Source organism: Lagenorhynchus albirostris, chromosome 5 (assembly GCF_949774975.1).
Source record: "Lagenorhynchus albirostris chromosome 5, mLagAlb1.1, whole genome shotgun sequence".
Taxonomy (NCBI): Eukaryota; Metazoa; Chordata; class Mammalia; order Artiodactyla; family Delphinidae; genus Lagenorhynchus; species Lagenorhynchus albirostris.
The window spans coordinates 85475404-85496077 of record NC_083099.1 but is presented as its reverse complement, the minus strand read 5'-3'; the positions used below and the strand labels follow the sequence as shown (position 1 = coordinate 85496077).

Below are 20674 nucleotides of genomic sequence, written 5' to 3'. Positions count from 1 at the left end.
CTCCTAAGTATTCTCCCCAGGGCCTGATGCTGTCACAGGAATGCACAACTCCAGGGGGCGCCATTCCCTTCTACATGACGATACTTTCACGTACCATTCATCCAATTTTTCACCCAGAAGGAATAACAGAGTTGCTCGTAGAAAAGTGATTAAACGTAAGACCGTGAACTGCTCCCTCCAGCTCCCCCAACCAATAAACAAATGGCTCCTTCTACATCTATGATTTCGGTTCAAGAATGCAAAGTTGACCTTGGAAATGAAAAGAAGAAAATGTATTTGATTTTAGGATGAAGGAACAAAGAAAGTTTTATTTGAAGGCAAATTCTGTGTCATTCACAAGCCTAAGAGGGAGCTGATATAAAGGTGTCCAAAACCTCTAAAGAAGGTGTGGGGGAAGGGAGAAATCACCCTTGCCAGGTCTGCCTTCCCAGATGAATGTTCCCTGTCTCCCTAATTAACATTCCATGTGCAGACAGTGATTTCTCTCAATGAGAATTACTACCGCATAAGCCAAATTCTGTCTTCTAAATTGTAAGATGGTCCAGAGTGCAATGACACTACAACAAAGGATAAGGGAAAAAGCATAATACTTGCTTCCTTTGAAATAGGAAAGCATGTACATTGGTATATTTTAATCAAAATTTTTTTTCGCTTAAATTTTCCATTACAATTTTCTAGTTTGGGATGTAACAGAGAAAAACAGTGATTATCATATATTATAAGTAGATGAGATGATTCCAGTGAAAAGCATTTTTAGAGCTTATTTCTGGATTCTTCAGGAGGAAAGATGTCCTACATAAACATACTAGAAGGATTTTCATGGCATAAGTAATAGTACCTGTTTTCTTCCCTAAGGTCATTTTCCATGGCTTGAATCTCCCGCCCCAACTTCTGGGATCTTGTGTAGTCTCTCCAGGCCCGCAGGACCTTCAGTTGCAACTTCCAGTCAGACAGGGTCCCAGCTTTCCCCAGCTTAATCCTATGATCAAGAATCAGCTTGTGCCAGGCAGAGAAATACCGTTTTTGACACTGCAATGGAAACATTGGAAAATCAGTACTAGGGTTTCTAATATCTACTAGTGAGAACCCTGTCCTCAGATATCCGCCTCACACTTTTTCTAACAAATCTAGGAACTGTTGTCTTGATGGAAGGGGAACAGACAATTGCTTTATGCTCAAATGACAAGAAAGATTCAAGCCATGCAACGAAGGCACTATCAACCTCATGGCAAACTAAAACATTTAATTCTCATTGTAAGGCACCAGTTCTATGCAGAGCTGGAGTAACTGTCACAACTAAGATCTAAGTTAAGGGGCTTGTTTGAGAGACTTGAAAGGCCTGCTTCCAACAGATCTCCCCTGCCAGGCTGTCTTAGAGTTTAAAATACCATTAACCATTATCACCACTGATGTCCTGCACAAATGAACATGGGAGATCCCACAGGATGGAATGGGGTCTCTGGTCCCTGGGAACAAGATGGCTGAAAACAGCTTCAGCTGGGCTACCACTGACCACGTCAGGGCTTTGGTGAACACTCCTACAGAAGCTAGATACGCGGGCTGCTTGCGTTCTTCCACTATATGTATCTGACAACAAATCAGACAAGGTCTACTGACCCTAAGCATGTCTCCAGAGAAGTACTTACGGTCCTAGGCTAAGAAAATCTCTGCGATCTAGGCCTTGCCTACATCTTCTATCTTCACAGCAAACTTTATGCTCCTACTGTATTAAATTACTTTCAGCTCTTGGTCTTATACCAACCACACTGTTCTGTGCTTTTCTATCTATGGTCATAGTAATTTCTCTGTCCTTTTCTGCCCTCTCTCTGCCTATTTCAAGAGTCACCTCTCTCAGGAAGCCCTCCTAATACCAATCACTCTCGCCACATGTAAGTGCCCTTCCGCTGTGTTCCCAGAGCAACCTATGCTTTCTTTAGTCAAAATGGTCATCACACTGTGTTATAATCACCTGTTTACCAGTTTCCATGAGACTGTGAGCCTCCAGAAGGAGGGACTGGCAGATCTGAGAGTACCACGTGTGAGGAACACTGAAACAGAAAGTAACCTCACAAGAAGTGACTCTGGGAGGTATAGGAGATGCCTGCTGACCAGCTTCGAGAACTTGGTAGCCATATCAGGGTCAGCCCTATTTATTGCTTCTTTCTCTTTAAAAATACTTGACTTTCACTATTTCAACATTTAGTAAGCTGTGTTTGAATTTGGGAATTCTGAAAAAAGTTGTTTAAGATATAATCTCTATTTTTGAAAGGTTATAGGCAGAGAGAATATATAAATTAAAAGACCAATAACATGAGAGAGCACAGGCTAGACTTCTTAGAAATAGCCCATTTGACCTGAAATATTTTCTACAAAAGAAACCTATTCCCATTTAGACAAACTACAAAATCTTCTTTATTATAATTTGCCATTAGGAGAAACCATGGCAGTCTTTAAAACGCCCTGTTCCCTTTCCATTATGTCAAACGAGGGCACGTTTCCTAGACCTTTGCCTTAGATTCTGTGGAAGGAAAGAAGGGAAGGGAAATTTGCTGAATATAAGATATGCCTTCAGTCATAACAAGGAAAAGACACACAGCTTCCTGGTTGAGAGGGTATGCTTTCTGCATTATTATTTGCTTATCTATCCCACAAAATACAGCATGGGGAAAAAAACAACAACAGTGTTAACTTGTGCACCATAGTCAAAAGAAAATCTATCTATTTACCAGATTCATTTAAGAGATTCTTAAAAGACTTGATGAAATAGTCTCCGTATGGGTAGTTATCTCTAATTTTAACTCCTGGAATATTTCTAATGATTAAATAGTACAAACATAATCCACCTTGACAATAATAGCACTATTAATAGTGTCCTTCTTGGATTTCCACATTTTTTTCTCTAGTCCAAAGCATTTCACATGTACTATTTTATTGACTCATAGACCATCATTACAAAATAGAGAGGCTGCAGATATTATGATTTACCTTACCAAGCCAAACTTCAAATAGAGAACGAATAATGACTATATTCACAAAGCAAAGAGTTAGTGGTATACCTAAGGCTAAATCCAAAACATTCAGGCATCCTGATGACCCTAATCTACTAGGCAAAAAGTCTCTTTTAAAGAGGAAGAACAAATTACTTGCTTGTCTTCTGAAAGAGAAAGAACTTGATATACAACTTACTACAGTAGAAAAGCACTGCTGGAAAATATCTGAATTTAAGAGGGGGAAAATTTGAGTCTGTAAATGCCATAGTCAATATATTTCTTTAAAAATACTTAAGTTTAGACTGTGAGAGCAAAATGATTGGTTTTGAAGGTCTATAATTCAGTTTCACTACACAGAAGTTAATAGCAGCAAAGTGACATACTCATACAATAACTGCTTTCTTGAAATCAACTTGCCATTGGTTTTTTTCTCCTGCCTACTCAAAAGAGCAATCCCATTTAAATTAAATTAAAAAAATAAAAGTATGAATCAAGAATAGCCACTTAGTTATTCTTGATTCACAGCAAACATTATTTAGGCAAACAGGAGTCCCATAAATGTGCTTGGAGGAAAATACTTGGGAAAGGAAAACATTCTTGGTCCTGTCTTCTCTGGGAGAAGATGCTAGCACTCCACTCCTACTTAGAAGGGACAAGAAGTGGCATAGTTCACAGTCACCATCTATTCACATTTCCTATTACCCTCCCCCAAGTGGCGTCCCTGCAGCGCTCAGGCCTGCTTTTCCTCTTCAGTTCTACACTCGAACTACAGCAGTGCTCTATCCCTTTGCTCTTTGAAACAAGAACTATTATTTAAAACCGCAACTGGTCAGAAGAGGAACACCTTCTGCTTAAGCCAGAGAACTTAATGTTTGAACTAGATGGACAACTAGTCTGACCTTCCTCCGTTTCTTACCTAGTTCATTTATTTCTGCACCATGTTTTTATTCTGATAGATTCTCAAATACAGTCATGCGTTCTTTTAGTAACTTCTACCATGTTTTTATTATAGTTGTGGTGATAATTAAGGCTTGTTACAGGTAAGTAAAATACTGAAAATCACTGTAGGAAGAACTGCTCCTAAGTACATATCTACAATAATTTTTAAAATAAAATACTAAAAAGTGAAATTTAGAAAGTTTTTAAGTGAAATGCTTTTCTCCTTTCAAAATCAAAATCTTCCATGAGACATCATTTGGTCATTAAGGATTCCACTCAAGAGAAGAAATGACAGCTCACCCTGCTAAATTTATTACCTGCACTGGAGTTACCCTCGTTTTGTTGGCAAGAAAAGCTCTTCCCTGAAGTGTAATCACACTGCTGTCACTGGGAATGATTGACGTTAGGTGGAACAGCAATTTGCTATCTAATCTTCATTGTAATTCTAACTCTGTCACTAGAGATGCTTGTTCTGATTAATGAAGTGGGTAACTCATCAAAATTCCTCAGCTATTTCCCTTTTGTCAGAAAGCTCAGTGATAATTGCATCAAAATTCTCAGTCATGGAAAAATAAACAATGAATTGTAAAGAGGACAAAAATGTCAACAAGTTTACAATTTATTTTTGCCAAATGGAACTAACTGTGGTGCAACTGGTGGTCAAGGGGCGCTGGACAAGGACCAAAGGTTGGAGATAAAGGGCCCAGCTGACTCCTGGCTGCTCCCAGACCCAAAGGAACAGACAGATGCTCTAATATTACCCAAGAAAGCCGTCCTCCACTCCTTTTTTCCTTTTTGAGGACCACTACAGCTAGGCAGAAGACCCCACAGATGCTAAGAAGTATTTGATGGGTGGAGAGGAGGATCTTGTTCATGACGAAATGAATGCCCCTGGGAAGAAGCAGCACTGAAAAGCAGTCCCCTATATCCCATCATATCCCTGATTTTCATAATTTTGCCCCAAAGAAAAGAGAGGAAATCACTGTGTCCCCTACCGCCAACCATATACACTCCCATAACTATTATAGATAAATATATTAGGGAAAATACATTCAGTTTTCAGCACACTGTGCTAAGACCTGGACTTGCTGTTGGGTTCCATGGAAGAGCCTAAACTCTGACAACCACTGCAATGTGAAATGGTAACACTGGCTACAGACAAAAAGCTACTTTTGTTATATACTGGAAGCTTTGATGCTCACTTTACTCCTGTATTTATTTCCCCTTCATTTTTTAAACTTAAAAAAAACCCTCACTCTATTACAGAAATTTCATAAACATACCCAAAAGGAGAACAGAAGAATAAACCCCTCACTCAGCTTCAAAAATTACCAGCATTATGCTGATTTTGTTTCATTTCTCTTCCACTCACTTTTCTTTCCTGGAGTATTTAAAAATAAATTCCAGACATCAGACATTGTATCATTTCACCCATAAATGCATTGATATGTATTACTAACAAAAGGACATGTTGTAAATTCTTCTTAATTCTGCTAAGAAGTTTCAATCAATAATATTGCTGTATTTATCTAATTCTGTTTCACTGCAGAAGTAGCAGAATTTCAGAAAGCAACTGCTTAGTCTCATCATATTAAATTCTTAACCAATAAAATGCTCTGGGATCTTTTAAAGAAGAATGACCACAATACAGCCTATAACCTGACTAGGATAGGGCTCCTTTCCCAACAAAGCCTGAACCAATTTCCATGACCTCATGTCTTTAGGGAAGGCAGGACTACTGCTCATCAGCTTCTCTTTCATCTTTCTTTCCCTTCTAGACCTTCTTCCTCCCTCTACAATCTCCACTCTCTGCCCATTCTCCCCACTCCAAGCATGCCCCACAAACATACACTATGCCAAAAGTACAGCTGACCTCAGAATATATTAGACAAATGCTGGATTCACCTCTAGGGGTCTCTGACAGTAAGGCGATGATGTGATGTCATTTGTTCCTCACCCATATGGTTCTTAAGATCCGTATAAATATTCACCTGAAATTTCTAGTGTTTAGGGGAAAAGATACTCTACTCTGCATAATTTTAGAGAATGGGCTTCACTTATGCCAAAGGCTCTTTTCTTAACTTTTTAAAAGCAGAATTTAATCAGTACTTTTTCCAGAAGACAAAAAAAAGAAAATCAGATACTTTTGAATTAGAACCTCTGGGATCAACATGGTGTTTTGAAAAGCAAAACACTCTTGCAATGTTTTGGTAAACTGGCTCTCGATGTCCCTTCTGTGAGAATGGAAAATCCGGGTTACTCACAGGGTAAGGAAGAGTACAATAACAAACTAAACAACCTCTTTACCAACATCAACAAAATTTTATTTGGAAATTTTCCACAGAGTGGCTGTATGAAGTTATAGATAATAATGCATCAAAGCCCTCCTAAAATGCACAGCACACAATGTCTTTGGCAATATGTTTAGAGGGGAGAGTTACATGAATCCCAATATTCTTCGTGTGTGTGCCCAACACTTCTCTTACTCAGCAGTTTTATTTGCAAAGAGGTTTTTCCTTCATTTTCTTACCCAAACGTAAGACAACACTGCTGAGACGATAGCAGCAACTGCTATGTTTCAGCTCAGGAATGGTTGTGTTTCAGTGCTATGTAGGCAGTCCTGCTAAAACTAAGATTTTGGGGGAGGAATCAGGCTGTATAAATGAGGTTCTTAACTACAGTTTTCAACACCTTGAAAGAAAGAAAAAAAAAAATGCAGGCTTCTCTTCTATGGATTCCCACATTCCCTCAGTTTAGTTCAGGGCAGCCTCCTGGAAGGCACTATGCCACAAGCATAACATCAACAATGCCTCCTTTGGGTCATTATTATCTTATCCTCTAACAGAGATAGTAAACAAGCAACTCAAAACCTCCCCCCCCCTAGAATTAAGATTTAGTTAGTGTCAACGCATCTTTCTTTGCTTTCAACTTTTACAAGCAGGAAAGAACATAGATTTTTTTTATCTGAAGAAAACATAAAATGTATTTCAGAATAGGGTGAGAATTAAGAAGGCCACTTTCCAAACAGTATAAGAATTTCATACTTAATCCCTTGTTGTTTCTGCTAATTAGCACTGACATGTGGATTGCTGAATCTCCTCAAGAGATTTCACTGCAAGATCAAAGAGAAAGTAGGATAGGATGGAAGTAGAAAGTTTCTATATAAAAATAAGTGTTTTTGACAAAATAAAGAGACCTGGCAATGAAATGAGTGGGAAAGAGGCATGAACAGTGCTGCACCTGAACTTGTGTTTTGGTAAGAGAGCCTGCTCTGTTTCTCTCAGGAAGTCTCCTATTAAATAATGTGGCCCACGCATAGCACAGGGAGATCAGCTTGGTGCTTTGTGACCACCTAGAGGGGTGGGAGGGAGGGAGACACAGGAGGGAAGAGATATGGGGACATATGTATAACTGATTCACTTTGTTATAAAGCAGAAACTAACACACTATTGTAAAGCAATTATACTCCAATAAAGATGTTTAAAAATAAATAAAAATAAATAAATAAATAAATTTCTGACCCACACACTCAAAAAAATAATGTGGACCAAATGTGATGTTAAGAAGTTGTTTGGCAGAACAAACCCAGAGTCAAAGCACAAAGAATACAGGACCTAAAAGGGCCTGAACTAGAGCAACCCTTAGAAACAGATTCTTTGAAGTCTTCCTGCGAATTATATAGTTTGCCATTGGGTTTGTGCCAGTGAACCATTCTGAGGGTGCTGACAGGAGTTTCCTGCTATCTAACTGCTCACTGCAAGCCAGGTAGGCATTTTCCCGCTTTTTATTCTGTGGTCATATTTAGGCTGCTGAGTATCCAAGTTTCATCACCCAAGGGCAGCTTCAGCTCCTTCAGAGCCAGGCTAGGAATGTGGACTGGGACCAAGATAATGAGCCCAGAGGGCCTGCTACTCTGGTGGTGTTTACCAGAGGACATCCTGTCTCCAGCCAAGTGTACGTAAAAGCCTGAGGAGTGTGGAAAGGGGATTTCCCCCTGTGTCTCAGTTATACCCACATACACTGGGGAAATCTAAATTAGGGGTTCACTAACAATAATACACATGAATAACAATCCCATGGAAGGGGAAGGGGAAGAAAAGAACCAACCTAAGTAACTCTGGAAAACAATTTTGGCTGAGTAAGGCTGAAAACAAAAATAACTGTACAAATATTACACTGTAGCTAGTAAATTTGTTTCCACAGCAGTATAGGTTACCAATTCTGAAACTACTTTTATAGTATACTAGGACTAAACAAGTAAGTAATATAATTTAGATAATAAGCTCCAGGTATAAACAAGCAAGGGGGAAAGGCTACACTAAAACCTATGGTGTTAGATTAGGGTTGAAGTTATCGTTATGAGCTCACAATTATTTTAATATATATACAGATAGATAGAGAAATAAGTGACAATTAAGGAAAGGGGAGGAGAGCATGACCCCCGTGTTGCTGCACTGGAATTGGATGTATCAGTATGATTTAATGGATTTTAATGTGTACACATATAGATAGACACAGAAACAAATATAATGTGTGTGTATGTGTAGTTAGTATATGTACAACTATTTCCCAGCTCTGTCTGCTGAGAGGTCCCAGAAAACATGATACCCCAGTAGCAGTGAGCACAGCTAGTACCCAGATCTTGGTTTCCAAATATTATTCTCCAACAAATGGAACCAGGGTTCCATGTATTGATAGAAGTGGTTGATTCCAGAGCTAGGGCAGGGAAAATATAAGATGAGCCTGGAACATCTTGTGGTGCCAGAGAAATAAAGGATTTTTTCAAAAAAGGATTTTGAAAGGGCAAAAGAGTCAACCTGAAAAATTTCCCAGTGGCCAAGGTTAGAAAAATTTGAGAAAAAAAGTAAAAATAATACTAGAATATAATCCTTAGGATAAAGTAAATATCCACAAGTCCATACTGATACAAATAAACAACTGAATAAATGAAATAAATAAATGAGGGAGAAGGGACAGTTTTTCCTTCTAGAAGAATTTAAATGAATACATGGAGACAAGAAGGGAAATACAAAATCATCATTAGACAAATACCACATTAGTTATTGTTACAGGCAAGACCCATCAATGAATGCTAAAATTAATAGGTGAAAGTTTACAGATAAACAGAATATTTGCATAGTTTCACAATATTTCCTCTAAGACATTTATGAATTACAAAGGGAAAAATAGTAACTTTACAGTGGAGAAACCCAGCAGACACAATCTTAAGTGATCAAAGTTAACATCAACAGTAATAAGACTTATTAACATTATGTGGAATTCCCTGGCAGTCCAGTGGTTAGGACTCCGCGCTCTCAATGCCGAGAGCCTGGGTTCAACCACTGGTCAGGGAACTAAGATACCACAAGCCGCATGGCATGGCCACCAAAAAACAAAAACAAAAAACAGAGATTGGCTCAAGATGGTGGAATAGAAGGACGTACTCTCACTCCCTCTTGCGAGAGCACTGGAATCACAACTAACTGCTGAACAATCATCAACAGGAAGAACTGGAACTCAATAAAAAAGATACCCCACATCCAAAGACAAAGAAGAAGCCACAGTGAGATGGTAAGAGGGGCACAATTACAATAAAATCAAATCCCATAACTTCTGGGTGGGTGACTGACAAACTGGAGAACACTTATACCACAGAAATCCACCCACTGGAGTGAAGGTTCTGAGCCCCACGTCAGGCTTCCCAACCTGGGGGTCTGGCAGTGGGAGGAGGAATTCCGAGAGAATCAGACTTTGAAGGCTAGCAGGATTTCATTGCAGGACTTCGACAGGACTGGGGGAAACAGAGACTCCACTCTTGGAGGGCACACACAAAGTAGTGTACACATCCAGAACCAGGGGAAACAGCAGTGATCCCGCTGGAGACTGAACCAGACCTACCTGCTGGTGTTGGAGGGTCTCCTGCAGAGGTCAGGGGTGGCTGTGGCTCACTGTGAGGACCAGGACACTGGCAATAGAGGTTCTGGGAAGTACTCCTTGGCGTGACCCTCCCAGAGTCCGCCATTAGCCCCACCAAGGAGCCCGGTAGGCTCTGATGTTGGGTCGCCTCAGGCCAAACAACCAACGGGGAGGGAACCCAGCCCCACCCATCAGCACACAAGTGGATTAAAGTTTTACTGAGCTCTGCCCACCAGAGCAACACCCAGCTCTACCCACCACAAGTCCCTCCCAACAGGAAGCTTGCACAAGCCTCTTAGATAGCCCATCCACCAGAGGGCAGACAGCAGAAGCAAGAAGAACTACAATCCTGCATGCTGTGGAAAGAAAACCACATTCACAGAAAGATAGACAAGATGAAAAGGCAAAGGGCTATGTACAAGATGAAGGAACAAGATAAACAGAAAAACAACTAAACGAAGTGGAGATAGGCAACCTTCCAGAAAAAGAATTCAGAATAATGATAGTGAAGATGATCCAGGACCTCGGAAAAAGAATGGAGGCAAAGATTGGGAAGATGCAAGAAATGTTTAACGAAGACCTAGAAGAATTAAAGAAAAAACACCTAGAAGAATTAAAGAACAAACAAACAGAGATGAACAATATAATAACTGAAATGAAAAATACACGAGAAGGAATCAATAGCAGAATAACTGAGGCAGAAGAAAGGATAAGTGACCTGGAAGACAGAATGGTGGAATTCACTGCTGCAGAACAGAAGAAAGAAAAAAGAATGAAAAGAAATGAAGACAGTCTAAGGGATCTCTGGGACAACATCAAATGCAATAACATTCTCATTATAGGGGTCCCAGAAGGAGAAAAGAGAGAGAAAGGACCCAAGAAAATATTTGAAGAGATTATAGTCAAAAACTTCCCTAACATGGGAAAGGAAAAAGCCACCCAAGTCCAGGAAGCGCAGAGAGTCCCAGGCAGGATAAACCCAAGGAGAAACATGCCGAGACACATAGTAATCAAACTGACAAAAATTAAAGACAAAGAAAAATTATTGAAAGCAACAAGGGAAAAATGACAAATAACATACAAGGGAACTCGAATAAGGTTAACAGCTGATTTCTGAGCAGAAACTCTACAAGCCAGAAGTTAGTGGCATGATATACTTAAAGTAATGAAAGGGAAGAACCTACAACCAAGATTACTCTACCCAGCAACGATCTCATTCAGATTTGATAGAGAAATTTTTTTTTTACAGCAACCAAAAGCTAAGAGAATTCAGCACCACCAAACCAGCTCTACAACAAATGCTAAAGGAACTTCTCTAAGTGGGAAGCACAAGAGAAGAAAAGGACCTACAAAAACAAACCCAAAACTGTTAAGAGAATGTTCATAGGAACATACATATTGATCATTACTTTAAAAGTGAATGGATTAAATACTCCAACCAAAAGACACAGGCTTGCTGAATGGATACAAAAACAAGACCCATATATATCCTGTCTACAGGAGACCCACTTCAGACCTAGGGACACATACAGACTAAAAGTGAGGGGACGGAAAAAGATATTCCATGTAAATGGAAATCAAAAGAAAGCTGGAGTAGCAATACTCACATCAGATAAAATAAACTTTAAAATAAAGAATGTTACAAGAGACAAGGAAGGACACTCCATAATGATCAAGGGATCAATCCAAGAAGAAGATATAACAATTATAAATATATATGCACCCAACAAAGGAACACCTCAATCCATAAGGCAACTGCTAACAGCTGTAAAAGAGGAAATCGACAGTAACACAATAATAGTGGGGGACTTTAACACCTCACCTACATCAATGGACAGATCATCCAAAATAAAAATAAATAAGCAAACAGAAGCTTTAAATGACACAATAGACCAGAGAGATTTAATTGATATTTATAGGACATTTCATCCAAAAATGGCAGATTACCCTCTCTTCTCAAGTGCACATGGAACATTCTCCAGGATAGATCACATCTTGGGTCACAAATCAGGCCTCAGTAAATTTAAGAAAACTGAAATCATACCAAGCATCTTTTCAGACAACAACGCTATGAAATTAGAAATCAATTACAGGGAAAAAAACATAAAAAACACAAACACATGGAGGCTAAACAATATGTTACTAAATAACTAAGAGATCACTGAAGAAATCAAAGAGGAAATCAAAAAAAACCTAGAGACATATTACAATGAAAACATGACAATCCAAAGCCTATGGGATGCAGCAAAAGCAGTTCTAAGAGGGAAGTTTATAGCAATACAAGTTTACCTCAAAACAAGAAACATCTCAAATAAACACTCTAACCTTACACCTAAAGGAACTAGAGAAAGAAGAACAAACAAAACCCAAAGTTAGTAGAAGGAAAGAAATCGTAAAGATCAGAGCAGAAATAAATGAAATAGAAACAAAGAAAACAATAGCAAAGATCAATAAAACTAAAAGCTGCTTCTTTGAGAAGATAAACAAAATGGAGAAACCATTAGCCAGACTCATCAAGAAAAAGAGGGAGAGGATTCAAATCAATAAAATTAGAAATGAAAAAGAAGTTACAACAGACACTGCAGAAATACAAAGCATCCTAAGGGACTACTACAAGCAACTCTATGCCAATAAAATGGACAACCTGGAAGAAATGGATAAATTCTTAGAAAGGTATAACCCTCCAAGACTGAACCAGGAAGAAACAGAAAATATGAACAGACCAATCACAAGTAATGAAATTGAAACTGTGATTAAAAATCTTCCAACAAACAAAAGCCCAGGACCAGATGGTTTCACAGGTGAATTCTAACAAACATTTAGAGAAGAGCTAACACCCATCCTTCTCAAACTCTTCCAAAAAATTGCAGAGGAAGGAACACTCCCTAACTCTTTCTACGAGGCCACAATCACCCTGATACCAAAACCAGACAAAGATACTACAAAAAAAGAAAATTACAGACCAATATCACTGATGAATATAGATGTAAAAATCCTCAACAAAATACTAGCAAACAGAATCCTACAACACATTAAAAGGATCATAAGCCATGATCAAGTGGGATTTATCCTAGGGATGCAAGGATTCTTCAATATACACAAATCAATCAATGTGATACACCATAGTAACAAACTGAAGAATAAAAACCATATGATCATCTCAATAGATGCAGAAAAAGCTTTTGACAAAATTCAACACCCATTTATGATAGAAACTCCAGAGAGTTGGCACAGAGGGAACCTACGTCAACATAATAAAGGCCATATATGACAAACCCACAGCAAATATCATTCTCAATATGAAAAACTGAAAGCATTTCCTCTAAGATCAGGAACAAGACAAGGATGTCCACTCTTGCCACTATTATTCAACATAGTTTTGGAAGTCCTAGCCACGGCAATCAGAGAAGGAAAAGAAATAAAAGGAATACAAATTGGAAAAGAAGAAGTAAAACTGTCCCTGTTTGCAGATGACATGATACTATACATAGAGAATCCTAAAGATGCTACCAGAAAACTACTAGAGCTAATCAATGAATTTGGTAAAGTTGCAGGATACACAATTAATGCACAGAAATCTCTTATATTCCTATACACTAATGATGAAAAATCTGAAAGAGAAATTAAGGAAACACTCCCATTTAGCATTGCAACAAAAAGAATAAAATACCTAGGAATAAACTTACCTATGGAGACAAAAGACCTGTATGCAGAAAACTATAAGACACTGATGAAAGAAATTAAAGATGATACCAACAGATGGAGAGATATACCATGTTCTTGGATTGGAAGAATCAATATTGTGAAGATGACTATACTACCCAAAGCAATCTACAGATTCAATGCAATCCCTATAAAATTACCAATGGCATTTTTTACAGAACTAGAACAAAAAGTCTTAAAATTTGTATGGAGACACAAAAGACCCCGAATAGCCAAAGCAGTCTTGAGGGAAAAAAACGGAGCTGGAGGAATCAGACTCCCTGACTTCAGACTATACTACAAAGCTACAGTAATCAAGACAATATGGTACTTGCACAAAAAAAGAAATATAGATCAATGGAACAGGATAGAAAGCTCAGAGATAAACCCACGCATCTATGGTCAACTAATCTATGACAAAGGAGGCAAGGATATACAATGGAGAAAAGACAGTCTCTTCAATAAGTGGTGCTGGGAAAATTGGACAGCTACATGTAAAAGAATGAAATTAGAACACTCCCTAACACCATACACAAAAATAAACTCAAAGTGGATTAAAGACCTAAGTTTAAGACCAGACACTATAAAACTCTTGGAGGAAAACATAGGAAGAACATTCTTTGACATAAATCACAGCAAGATTTTTTTTGATCCACCTCCTAGAGTAATGGAAATAAAAACAAAAATAAACAAATGGGACCTAATGAAACTTAAAAGCTTTTGCAAAGCAAAGGAAACCATAAACAAGATGAAAAGACAACCCTCTGGGGCTTCCTTGGTGGCGCAGTGGTTGGGAGTCTGCCTGCCAATGCAGGGGACACGGGTTCGGGCCCTGGTCCGGGAAGATCCCACATGCCACAGAGCAACAAAAGCCCGTGAGCCACAACTACTGAGCCCACGTGCCGCAATTACTGAAGCCTGTGCGCCTAGAGTCCGTGCTCTGCAACAAGAGGGGCCACTGCGGTGAGAAGCCCATGCACCACAACAAAGAGTAGCCCCTGCTCTCTACAACTAGAGAAAAGCCCACACGCAGCAAGGAAGAACCAACACAGCCAATAAATAAATAAATTAAAAAAAAAAAAAGACAACCCTCAGAATGGGAGAAAATATTTGCAAACGAATCAACGGACAAAGGATTAATCTCCAAAATATATAAACAGTTCATGCAGCTCAATATTAAAGAAAGAAACTACCCAATCCAAAAATGGGCAGAAGACCTAAATAGGCATTTCTCCAAAGAAGACATACAGAATGCCAGGAAGCACATAAAAAGCTTCTCAACATCAGTAATTATTAGAGAAATTCAAATCAAAACTACAATGAGATATCACCTCACACCAGTTAGAATGGGCATCATCAGAAAATCTACAAATAACAAATGCTGGAGAGGGTGTGGAGAAAAGGGAACCCTCTTGCACTGTTGGTGGGAATGTAAATTGATGCAGCCACTATGGAGAACAGTATGAAGGTTCCTTAAAAAACTAAAAACAGAATTACCATATGACCCAGCAATCCCACTACTGGGAATATACCCAGAGAAAACCATAATTCAAAAAGACACATGCACCCCAATGTTCATTGCAGCACTATTTACAATAGCCAGATCATGGAAACAACCTAAATGCCCATCGACAGACGAATGGATAAAGAAGATGTGGTACATATATACAATGGAATATTACTCAGCCATAAAAATGAATGAAATTGGGTCATTTGTAGAGACATGGATGGATCTAGAGACTGTTGTACAGAGTGAAGTAAGCCAAAAAGAGAAAAACAAATATCATATATTAACACATATATGTGGAACCTAGAAAAATGGTACAGGTGAACCGGTTTGCAGGGCAGAAATTGAGACATATATGTAGAGAACAAACGTATGGACACCAAGGGGGGAAAACGGTGGGGGGTTGGGGGGTGGTGGTGTGATGAATTGGGAGATTGGGATTGACATATATACACTCATATGTATAAAATGGATAACTAATAAGAACCTGCTGTATAAAAAAAATAAATAAAATTAAATTAAAAAATTAAAAAAACAACAAAAGAAACCATTAAGTATACCTGATATTATAGTGTCAGGAGCACAGTATCACTTCTTGTAGTATTCTTACCAGTAATGCATAATCTCAATCTAAACAGAAGAGAACATCGGAAAACCCCAAATTGAGAGACATTCTACAAAATACCTGACCAGTACTCTTCAAAACTGTCAAGGTCATAAAAGAAAAGCGAAGATTGAGGAACTATTACAAACTGAAGGAGACTAAGGAGACACGACAAGCAAATGCAGCATGAAATTACAGATCAAGTCCTGAAACAGAAAAAAGACCTTAGAGGAAAAATAGGTGACATTCTAATAAGTCTTGTTAATTGTACTTAATGGTATTTTACCAATGTTAATTTCCTAGTTTTGATAATTAAACTATGGTTATGTAAGATGTTAACATTGAGGAGAGCTGGGTGAAGGGTATTCAGGAACTCCATGTACTATTTTTTGCCATTTTTCTGTATGTCTAAAATTATTTCAAAATAAAGATTCAAAAATATAGGTTCAAATCAAGCAGAATCTGTGGCAAAGCAGAGATAATTTATTCATATTGGCTCATTTTTAAATATACCAGCTGATCCTTTTAAAGCTGAGTAATCTGTTTTGGTAGGCCACTAATTTTGTAAAACTCTTTTTGTGTGTCTGAAATTCATACCTAACACTTCTTTCTAAAACATATATAGTCAGCCCTCTGTATTTGCAAGCTCTACATCTGTGGATTCAACCAACCATGGATAGAAAACATTCGGAAAAAAAAAAATTTCCATTAAGGTCCAAAAAGCAAAACTTGATTTGCCGGGCTGGCAACTATTTACATAGCATTTACATTGTATTTACATAGCATTTACATAGCATTTATGCTGTATTAGGTGTTGACCTGGAACAAATAGACTGCTAGGGTTTACTCCAGCAAAGACGGATTTATTTGGAATCAGCAAAGAATTTCAATTTGGGATCTCCATCCTTGGTAATCCATGTGCAAGTTCTTTCAGGGTAAGGGGAGGAGAACTCTTATAGAGGGAAAAGTAAGTTGGGAGGGCTGTAGTAGGCAGAGTCCATGGCTTTTCATTGGCTGAGTTCGTGCCAGGAAATAAGAGTTTTTCTTTTTCCTTTTGGGCTCTGCTATTGTCACAGGGCATGAGAGCTCCCCCTTCTGGTCTTCTGACTCTACTTAATTCAGGTTTCTATTTATTAATTTTTTACATAGGTGTTATAAGTAATCTAGAGATGATTTAAAGTATACAGGAGTATGTGAATAGGTTATATGCAAATGCTATGCTATTTTATATAAGGGATTTGAGCATCCACAGATTTTGGTATTTGCAGGGGATCCTGGAACCAATCCCCCTTGGATACCAAGGGACGACTGTATTACTTCTTCTTGCACAGTGGACTTCAATAAAATTAAAAACTTAATCTTATAGGGAACACACATCTTATCCATCTCTCATTGGTTGGGGAACAAACATATCATGGCCCTTTTTCCCTATGTCTTCTCAAGATGGCCCCCTCTGTACTCATTTCCTTTCCTATTTTCTAAATCTGAACTGTTACTGTAGGAGGACACATTAACTCCATCCGTCTCATGGAGGGGACGCAGCATCCAAAAGCCTTTGCCCATCTTTCCCAAAATGTTAGTCCCAACTCTTAATAGTCCCTCCTATCACACTTGCCTCTGCCTATTCCTAAAGCCAAAACTCTGACCAAACTCGTTGTTTTATATTTGAATAATTATGACTTTTTGCCTATCAGTCCAAAATGCTACCATCAAATGTGTCTAGTTTTAAAGAATTGCTTTGACTACTTTACTTTTTCCCTCATATCTTAGTTATCCATATCATATTCACAGGCCTGTTTTTAATTTCTAGGTCCCTTTTAGTCTATCCTACATTTATCAAACTCCCTCAATCTCTTCCTGACATTCTTTTCTCTTGTTAAATCCATTCATTTATACATTCATTCCATTAACTTTCACTGAATTTCATCAACGCCCAAGGCCTTGGAGTGGATGTTGTAGGAGATATAAAATATACATATTTATCTTTTCTCATCTGACCACCTCATTTACAAATCTTCCAAGTAATTCCTTTCACCTGAAATGTTTATAAACCCCAAATTTATAGTGTTATCAATCCCACTTCACTGAAAAAAACTTCTGCCTAAGTAGCCTGGGGAGGATGCTCATTAGTCAATAAAAAATTGGCCAGTTAATTTTACAAAAAGTGAAACTAAAGAAAGGGATAGAAGAGTAAAATAAAATGCAGACCATTAAAAGTAGAAGCACAAACATGTCATTGTTTAGGATCTGAGCTACCAAAAGGCAAGTAACTTTCTGAATAATTCTTCTGAATAATCCAGAACACAATGGTCCATAAGACTGTCAAAGTGGAAGTTACGCTTTCAAACTGCCAGAGATCTACATTAGCACTTGCATGCAATTCTAAAAAGGGTAATTTAGGAAGACATCCCAAATTCATACCCCAATTTCCCAGGATCACATGGAGTATATAAGAATAGCCCTGAATAGAGGACTGAAGCACTCCCCTGTGTACTAAGCCAGCTGGGTAGCACAGAACAAATGGTGTGGGCAACTTTGGTATTTGTAACAAGGTTCAACTGGGCTTAGTGTTACACTGTCCATCTCTCACGGAGCCCTTTGTCATTTATGCTACAGAATGCTGAAGAAAGAGACATTACAATTCCTACCTGGTGATTTTCCTTGAAAGTTTGGATTAATAACTCTTTCAGTTTCTTCTTTCTTTCTTTTGCCATTTTTTCTTCATCCAGAAGAGTGTGAACACTTTGAAACATGCCTTTCTCTGGATTTTTTGGAGAATTTTCTTCTTGCTTTTTCTTCTCTCTATTAATAACAATTAAAAAACACAAGTATGAATAATAGACTTAACAGTGAGTAATTAGAACATACCATAGTGGAATGAACACTGAATTTTCCATCAGAAGATAGAGATTTTTAGATCTGGCCCTAAAACTACAAAGTAGGGTGATTTTTTTTGAGATTTAGTTTATTCCTTTATAAAATACAGTTAAATGAAATAAAATTATAATGTACTCTGAAAAGGAGAAAGCCTTATATATATTTTAGTAAGGTTTTTTTTTTTTTTTTTTTGCAGTACGCGGGCCTCTCACTATTGTGGCCTCTCCCATTGCGGAGCACAGGCTCCGGACGCGCAGGCCCAGCGGCCATGGCTCACGGGCCCAGCCGCTCCGCGGCATGTGGGATCCTCCCGGACCGGGGCACGAACCCGTGTCCCCTGCATCGGCAGGCGGACTCTCAACCACTGTGCCACCAGGGAAGCCCCTAGTAAAGTATTTTTATTGAGTTTAAAATTGAGTGATATCTTGATCAAAATTTGAGAGATAACAACTATCAGGTATTCTCTAATACAGACATAAGTTCTCTCTCTTCTTACAAGGGGAGACAAAACAGGACCCTCAGGTAAGAAAGGAATGACATTTTTCCCACAAGGTTTTTACAAGGTTTCTCGGAAGAAAAATAATAAAAGAATCAGGTGTTACTGAATAAGGAGAAAATGGAATTTATATTAATTCTAAAATAGCTGGAAAGAGAAAAAACAGAACTTAGTAACAATAAGGAAAAGGACTTCAGGCAAGTTAACAAGAATCTCTTAGTAACTTTGTTGCTCATATTTCTGCTTATCTCTTTCTCACTCACCTACCTTTTCTTTCTCATCCAGGTCATCCCTCTTACACTCAACAATCCAAGCCAGGTCATAGCCATTGCCTTCTTATTGGAGTGTATTAAACTACACAGGTGTGTGTAAGTGTATAAGGTATATATTTTATCAATGACGTAGTAAAGATAGCATCTAGTCAGGAATCTAGATTCATGGGTTCTGGCCACAAATCAGCTGTGAAAACTCAGGCAAGTCACCAGTCTTTCTGAATTTCACTTTACAGTTGTGGAAACTCAAATTGAGAGAGGGATGACAGAATAATCTATAGACATTCATTCATTAATTATCATATATCATACAGGGGGCACACAATCTTATTACTGGTGATATGAACCATCATTTGGTTAAGGTAGTTTCTCCAGTGTAAAGTTGCTATTTTTCCCTTTGTAATCAATAAATCTCTTAGAGAAGATACTTTGACACTATGCAATGAAGCAGATTTAGGACACCTTACAAATAAATTTAAAAAGCCCAACAATAAAATTTTATTGACTCTTTCCAAACTTACTAATGCCATAACAATGTTTTATTAGATAGTTACAGACAGATCATAGTGGGCATTTAAAGAAATACAGTTCTCATACCATGGATGTAGTCTTTAAAAAAAATCAAAATACGTATCTGTTATGAAAGCAATGTTTGCTCATTGTGCAAAATTGGAGATGTATAAAAGCCATCCATATTTCTACCCAGAAGAAAACCCTGATAACATGTCGGTGCTGTTTCATTGTACAACTAGTATTTATTAATTTCTCCAATATTTATTAGTGTCTGTTATTATAAATAATATTATTTTCATTATATTTGTGTACAAATCTTTGGATTTCTGATCACTTTCTACACTTGGTCTTAGCCAAAAGGCCGAGAAGCGATTCTGATCACTTTCTTAGGGTAGTTTTCCTAGGACTGGAATTCCCCGGTCAAGTGATAACATTTTTATGGCTATTATTGTTTATTGCCAAATTGCTTTCTGGAACGTTTAAACCAGTCTGTCCACCTAGAAGTACTGCATATTACCTGTCTCACTGTATCTGTGGATAAGCTTTTTTTTTTTGCCCACTTTTATTTTTTATTATTTTTTTAAACATCTTTATTGGAGTATAATTGCTTTACAATGGTGTGTTAGTTTCTGCTTTATAACAAAGTGAATCAGCTATACATATACATATATCCCCATGTGGATAAGCTTTTAACTTTTAAAAGAAATGACTGGTTAGTGAATGTCTGTTGAGTGCCCACTGTGAGCAGAACTTCCTGCTACCATCAAATATTACTTGTTTTCACAATTTATTTTAGGTCAGCCTAGATTCTTCAGGGCTTGAGAATAATCTGAAGAGCAAGGCTGACCTTAGCAAGAA

The 20674-nt window shown here is 38.0% G+C and overlaps 1 protein-coding gene across 7 annotated transcripts in view; it reads right to left on the bottom strand.

Annotated features, from left to right (window-relative positions):
- CCDC191 (coiled-coil domain containing 191) overlaps positions 1-20674 on the bottom strand; it is a 103840-nt gene that overhangs the window by 58110 nt on the left and 25056 nt on the right. For all 7 annotated transcript variants that reach the window (XM_060150573.1, XM_060150574.1, XM_060150578.1 and 4 more), the window contains 2 exons: positions 18307-18460; positions 839-1029 (listed from right to left, as the gene is read on the bottom strand). In XM_060150573.1, coding sequence (XP_060006556.1) covers positions 839-1029; positions 18307-18460 — 345 coding nt within the window. The remainder of the gene's footprint in view (positions 1-838; positions 1030-18306; positions 18461-20674) is intronic.